General features: G+C 48.5%; 1 protein-coding gene across 1 annotated transcript in view; it reads left to right on the forward strand.

The window, feature by feature from the left end:
- Nucleotides 1-7,672, forward strand: part of CDH23 (cadherin-related 23) — a 569,346-nt gene that overhangs the window by 455,646 nt on the left and 106,028 nt on the right. The window contains exons 29-30 of the mRNA XM_006835863.1: nt 2,710-2,770; nt 3,599-3,747. Coding sequence (XP_006835926.1) covers nt 2,710-2,770; nt 3,599-3,747 — 210 coding nt within the window. The remainder of the gene's footprint in view (nt 1-2,709; nt 2,771-3,598; nt 3,748-7,672) is intronic.

Raw genomic sequence — 7,672 nt, forward strand, 5'->3', positions numbered from 1 at the left:
AAAAAAAAAAAAAAAGTACCATGGACCGACAGAAGAACAAATCTGTGTTGGAAGAAGTACGGCCATAGTGCTGCTCAAAAAGCAGGGTGGCAAGACACCGTCTCTTAAACTTTGGACATGTTATCAGGAAGGACCAGTGCCTGTAAAAGGACATTATGCTTAGTGAAGTGGAGTGTCACGAAGAAGAGGAAGACCCCCAATGAGATGGGTTGACACAGTGACAGCACAGCAGGCTCAAACATGACACTTGTGAGGATGGCGTGGGACCAGGCAGTGTTTCATTCTTTGTGCATAGGGTCACTGTGAGTCAGAACCAACTTGAGAACACCTAACATCAATAAGCTTCTCTAGAAAATCCAGCCTAAGACACTCGACCACGCCAGCCAATAGCTCTGGTCTCTGGTCAGGTCAGGCATGTTACAGCTCTTTAGTTCTGTGGACAAGTACCTAAAGGCACCCCATTCCAGCCTGAACACACAGCTCTCTCTCACCCCATGGGTTGCAAACCCACTGCAGCCGCCCCCCAGTCCCATGGTTCTCCCTACTCATACTGCTGTCCCCATTTCTCCTCATCACATGCCATCTTCAGTGTTACATGCCCTCTCATGGGTCTAGGAGACTCTCAGCACAGGAACCCCAGGTCCAAAGGCTGTGCTCTGCTTCAGGTTTTTTGTGGTGATCGTGAGGTTCTCCCAACTTCTGTGGGTTGTCCCTTGTATTTAATTCAAGTCATGGTCCTTTCAGCCAGACCGTGAGCTGACTAATCCCTTCAGTAGGCCACAGTCACTCAGTATGCATAGTAAACAATCCATTCTTGAAAGGTAACAAACCCTATATTACACTATATGGTAGCCCAGTGGCTCTGTAGGATAAGCACGGGATTGCGAACCACAAAGTCAGCAGTTTGAGCCCACCAGCTGCTCTGCGGGAGAAAGATAAGGCTTTCTACTTCCAAAAAGATTTAAAGTTTCAGAAACCCTATATATCGTTGCTATGAGTCAGAACGAACTCCATGACACTTAACAGCTACAACAACAAATTTGTACAGTATAGTGACGAATCTTTTGTGAGGTTGTGGCTTAGCCAATCATCTTGGCAGAATTATAAACCCATGGCCAGAAAGACCATCTATAAGAGGAACCCACTGCACTGCACCCTCTTATTTAATACCAACACGCCCCATTAGCATCAACTTCCTGTCCCCTAAATTCTAATCTTTCAAACAGCTGCTGTCAGTGAATGTGATCCCATACAGAGAACTCTTAAAAAAGCAAAAGCTCAAAGCAGACATGCTTTCCTAATTAAGCTAAGCTATTATTTTATTTAAAGGAGACTTCAGGGGCTACTTTCAGTTCAGGGTTTAAAGATTATCTCAGGACTATAGTTCCAGAGTATCTGGAATCCATGACATTTCTAATCTGCTCTGCATCCCTTTTGATCAGGATCCCTCTATAGAATCTGTGATCAAAATGTTCAGTAATTGTAGACAGGCACCATCTAATTGCTCTGGTCTCCTGGCAAAGGAATCAGTTGTTCATGAAGCAATTAGCAGAGTGAGTGAGGGTGGATGTGGTAGATGACATCAGATAGGTAAGGGGGTGGGAGGACGTGCTGTTGACACTCCCACCTCTTACTACTAGAAAGATTGACTCATTCTTTCTCTCTCTGGGCCCACGGTTAGAAATCCCAGAGAAGGATGAGATTAACCGGTCCTCTGTGATTGTAAGATCACCTCTGTGATTGTAAGATCATGGTAGCTCTGGTGCTCACCACAGGACTGAAGTGGCAATAGAGAGAAAATAGGTACCATTCCAGAAGCAGGAAAGTGCCGAACATTACGAAGTAACTTACCACAAAGAGCACAGGCTCCGTTTTTCCAGCCATGTGGTCTCAGAGCCGGGCCCTGATCTCCATGTTTAGTTATACTGAGAGTAAACTGTGTGTACAGTACTTGTCTTCACAGGACATGCCCCAGGGCCAGCTCTGGCTCTACCTACGGCCTAAAACCAATCTTTTTTTTTTTTTTTCTTTTAAAGGGGGCTAAGCATGCGTGGGCAGTGACTCGCAGTGACAGTAAGAACAACACACAGCCCCAAGTCCCACTTGGACACAGTACATACACCTGAGATACAGCCAAGTCAGTCAGGGATCTGAGAGTAGACTGGTGCTGTTGCATGGTGAATGAATATGGAGCCATCTCTAAGGAGATGGGATTTCTGGGCTCCACAATCTAACTGTTACCATTTGCAGTGCCTGGCTGGTACCTAGTATGACCAGAATTTCTTCAGACCAAGAAAATGTGGGCAAGAGGCAACCATTCTAGATGGGACTCCTGAGGTCTCAAAAGGCTGAAAGCCTGGGGAACTGTGGATATATTCCTATTCAAGCCTGTACCCACAGATCCTCAGTGCCGCCATCTACTTCCCCATGTCTTCCCCCAAGAGCCTGGAGGAGGACGCAGGAGCAGGCAGAGCTGATAGTCTACCCACTGCCAGCAAGGCAGCATGGAGCCTTCAGCTGTAGATGTCCTCATGGAAGACGAGAAAGACAGGCGTCCCTCTCCTTCCCCACACCCTCAGTCACTATGGGAATCCATGAGTTTGGGTAGGGGGGTGGGCGTGGGAGGTGAAAGGAAGGAAAGAGGCACCACAAACACCTCTCTCCCTGTGAGTTGAATTCAGAGTGACCCCATATCTCATCCTCCTTCAGCTAAAAGCCACAGATGCGGACGAAGGCGAGTTTGGACGTGTGTGGTACCGCATCCTCCATGGTGAGTGGGCAGGGTTGGCAGAGCTTGTTTAGGGGGTGATGCCAAGGGATCCCCAAGGGCTGTACACATGGGGCAGAGCCAAAGGAGGAAGTGGAAATTCTCCAATATGTTTGCCATTATATGTGCCTAGGCCGACGTCAAGAAAGGATGCTTCTTGTTTGCATTGCTTCCCAAGTCCCTCATACCTCTCAGCACTCACCACCGTCATCATCTTCAAACTCCCCCAAGATTGAAGCTCAGGCTCATTCCACCAGAGCCATGTGCCCAGCCCCAAACCAATCACAACGGTTAGAGAAGAAAAGGTGTTCACCATCCACCCACCTTTGCAATCAGGGACAAAATCACCCCTACACAAACCCATGTACTGAGAGTGGACCCCCTGAGGAAAATCATGGTTCTTTTACCACAAAATGAGGGAACGAATGTTGGACTGACCCAAAGATACCCACTGCTTCCTGGATCCAACCACCCACAAGAGAATTTGGTTTGAGTTCCTATTTTTCAGGGCTCAGATCTCTCTGAAATATTTTAAAAATCTCACTCATCTACACCTGTGATATGGGAGTGAGTGGGGGTCTAGGAGGACACCCAGGCTTCCTTCCCACAAGGAAGCGAAGAGGGTTAGCTTCTACCCCACTCCCCAAACCCTGCCAGGCTGGGATATCTTTGGAGGACTTCTTGCCATAGTGGGTTTGGGAGCCAAGCTCCCAACAAAGACCATTTAAACAGGTTACATATTCTGGGAATCCTGGGACCCCTCTTCTCTCCCATCCCAGCAGCATCCTGGTCCAGGGCAGAGCCCATAACCCCCATCTGTCTCACCAACAGGTAACCACGGCAACAACTTCCGGATTCATGTCAGCAATGGACTCCTGATGCGTGGGCCACGGCCCCTGGACCGGGAACAGAACTCATCCTATGTGCTGGTGGTAGAGGCCTACAACCATGACTTGGGCCCCATGCGGAGCTCTGTTAGGGTAAGACTAGGGGCAGGAGGGTGAGTGGGCAGGGCCAGTGATACGGCAGGTCCATGGGCCAGGGTTGAATATACCTGGGGCCAGGGTAAGGGGGAGGTATCCACAGTCTCAGCCGAGCCTGGGATCTTGGGCATGTCATTTTGCTCTGTTTGACCCTCTGTGAAAGAGTCAATGTGAAAGGGTGGGCATAGATTCTGATCTGGCAGTCCTAAGGGACAAAAGAGGCTTCCCTACCTAATGTCTCCACTCATGTAGCTCTCTAGGATGTGCTGGGGAAATCTCACATTGTCATTTTGGAGATGTAGATGTACTAAGCTCATTTTATAGGTGAGGAAACCGAGGCACTGAAAAGTCACTAGTGATAGAACCAGGACTTGAACCCAAGTCTTCTGAGTCCATATTCAGTGCCCTTTCATTGAAAATCTCCCTAAAATATTCCAGTCACCATTCACAGCTGCCTCATCAAAAAAATTTTTCTGCTCTTTCTCTGATCTTCTGAATGGTTCTTCATAAATGTATTCACAAATATCCCCACAGCCTGGGGTGGTTTATACATGTTCCTGCCCAGCACAGGAGCAGGACTGAAGGCTTCAAGGCCACCCCCACCACACTCTCAGTGGCTCAAAGACTCCCTTCTTTAAACAGTGGAAAGTGAGTCAGACCCTAGAGGTCATGAGTAGGAGGAGGAAGGTGGGAAAAGTCAGCATGGGGAATAAGCAGGGACTTTTACCTAGAACTGAGTGGGGCAGAATCAGCCCCTTTTATCTGCCCCATCTCTACCTACTGTCTCCTCCCTAGACCGGAAACAATGAACAGACGCCTACCTGGCCATCACCCAAGGTGCACTGGGCTATGGGTGACTGAGTCCTCAGCCCAGCTGCTACCAATGCCCCAGCAAGTGATGGGCCCCGTTTGGGGCCAGGCCTGAGTCCTCACAGCTGCCCCTCTGACTGAGCTCAGTCTAGGCAGAAGTGGGTTAGGGGTAAGATCCCTCAGGCTATTACCCCTTGTGGCTGCTTGGCATACTTTCAGAGCCCTGGTTACTGAGGGTCAAACACACCTGGCAGACCCTGTGTGGCCCACGCACATATGTACAATGGAATCACTTGTTCACACATTAATCTGTGCTTGCTTGTCAGGATCTGCCCTACATGGGACAAGCTTCAGGCTGCTGAGTGAGTGACGTCAGTGTAGCTTGGGTTTGAGTCCCCAGACTTGAGGCTTTCCTATCACAGTCCTGGGGTCTGGTGTGGTGTGGTGTGGCCCCCACTCCCCAGACTATGAGGAGCTGTGACACCCCACCTCCCAGAACAGTCATGCACATATCTGCAGGACCTGCACTGCGGTGATGGTTGTTGTTAAGTGCTGTCAAATCAGTTCCAACTCATAATAACCCCATATAGGGTTGGGCCCTGAACCATATCTGCCCACTGCCTCCCTCTTGCTCCTCTTCCCATGAATTCTGAGGAATAATAAATCCTCACATGGTACTTATGACATGCCAGGCACTTTGTTATGTGTTTTAACATAGTTAATCCTCAAAAAAAGTCAACAGTATAATTATGCCCTTTTTATAGCTGAGGAGACTGAGGCAACTTGCTCAGGGTCACCCAACAGTAAGTGTTAACACCAGGCTTCAAACATGGGCCGCCGGCTCAGATCTGTGCTCTTAAACACTCCATCTGTTACCCTAAGTTTAAGACTCTTCAGAACACTGATGGCACTGCTAGCTCAGCCCCAAAAAGTGATTTTAAGGGCTAACGTGGAGGCTGGTCCCTGGGGCAGGGCTTGATTGCCCTCAGTGCATAGCCCCCACCTATGTGGAGAGACTCTAGCTGTGCCCCTAGTATCAGTTCCTCGGCAGTAACAGATGATTTCCATGGGCCCGCAGTCGCCAGCTCTTCCTTCAGAAACCAGCCGAGACAGGGCCAAGGAGCTTGGAATGAACTGTTCTTCATAGAGACTGGGTGACTTAGTATTCACACTGCATGTGCACACACCACATGTGTATACGTGCGCACACAGCTGTACCTGTACCACACCATACATAGGTATCCCCACACATACGTGCACACACATCTGTACCTGTACCGCACCATACATAAGCATTCCCACACATACGTGCACACACATCTGTACCTGTACCGCACCATACATAAGCATTCCCACACATACGTGCACACACATCTGTACCTGTACCACACCATACATAGGCATTCCCACACATACGTGCACACACATTTGTACCTGTACTGCACCATACATATGCATTCCCACACATATGTGCACACATATCTGTACTATACATATGCATGTGTGTTTGACCACACCATACATATGCATTCCCACACATTGTACACACACACCCCTTCTCTCCCATCCCTGGAGGGTCTCAGCTCTCAGTGGAGCCCACAGGGCAGAAAGCATGCCTGGTTCTGCAGGGAACCCTGCACTTCCTGAACGTCTGTGTCTCTCAGGTTTGAAAATCACACATCATCCTGCCTCCTGTCTCTGCTACTAAAAGCAGGGCTGAAACTAACAAGAGGGTGTAGCCAGGCTCCCCGCTTGTCATGACATTGGCCTTGTTAATTCCCAGTGCCCTTGGAGACACAGGCCAACTCAGGAAGGGAAGCCTCCCAGCTTTGAAAGATGAATGATTAGTTCTGTTTACAGAAAAGACGCTTCCCGAAATTCATCCACATAGATTCCCTACCACACCCAGAACCTCTTCAGCCAAGTGCTTAGTGAAACCTAGAAGGTGCCAGCTTGCCAACAGCTGTACTCTGAAGTGGGCATTTTCATTTGCATAGTGGGTTCCGAGTATCTGAACACAAACTGCTGCTAAGACAGCAAGACCAGGGAAGCAGGCTGCTGTTTTCTGCTTGTACAAACCAAGAGCTACTTCCCCAGCTAAATCCAGAGCCAGGCCCAGAAGCAGTGGCTAATCAGGAGCCAAACACATGTTCTCAGGTCACAATCCCTCGTTAGTGGTGAGTATACCACTTGTGAAACCCATATCACATATCATTGCCCCTGCCCGGATTGCTCCCCTCTCCATTCTGCAAGCCCCTGTCTGCCCTGGCTCTGCTAGACTGGAAGGAAGGGGCCAGTTCATCCTCAAACTAAAACCAAACAGCTGCTGTTGAGTTGATTCCACAGAGTTTTCAGTGGCTGATATTTGGGAGGAAGAGTGCCAGGACTTTCTTCTGAGGTACCTCTGAACCATCCAAGGACTCCCACACATTTTCAGTATAGAGTAAACAACAGCGAAGTTGGTAGACTCCCCCACTCTTTCTCCAACCTTCTCAGTGACTGTAAGACCTTGGGCCAGTCACTTCCTCTGGGCCCTCATCTGTAAAAAGAGGCAGGAGCCCAGTGCCTCAACATTAAGTGACTATGGCTGTGCTGCACATCCACCTACTCCAAACCTTTCTAGGGTCCTGGGCAAGTTGGGTGGAGCTGGTTTGTGGGAAGCAGAGAGGGAGTTTGGAAAGAAAGCTAGTGGTGCTGATCTATCACCAGAAACCTATCTCTCCAGAAACAGCTTTTCAACGTGTTACATTTGTGATACAAAATATACATGTTCATTGAAGAGAAACAAAGTACAGCTAAGCAATGAGAAAGATGATCCATAATCCCACAATTCATAATGATTTAATAGTATGAGTATTCCGGAACACCTAACTGTGTTCATGAGCAACCTGTACATGAACCAATAGGCAGTTCGAACAGAACATAGGAACACTGAATGGTTTAAAATTAAGAAAGGTGTGCAACAGGGTTATATTCTTTCACCATACTTATTCAACCTGTATGCTGTGCAAATAATCCGAGAAGCTGGGTTCTATGAAGAAAAACGTGGCATCAGGATTGGAGGTAGACTCATTAACAACCTGCGATATGCAGATGATACAACCTTGCTTGC

Source organism: Chrysochloris asiatica, unplaced genomic scaffold, assembly GCF_000296735.1.
Source record: "Chrysochloris asiatica unplaced genomic scaffold, ChrAsi1.0 scaffold00020, whole genome shotgun sequence".
NCBI classification, from domain to species: domain Eukaryota; kingdom Metazoa; phylum Chordata; class Mammalia; order Afrosoricida; family Chrysochloridae; genus Chrysochloris; species Chrysochloris asiatica.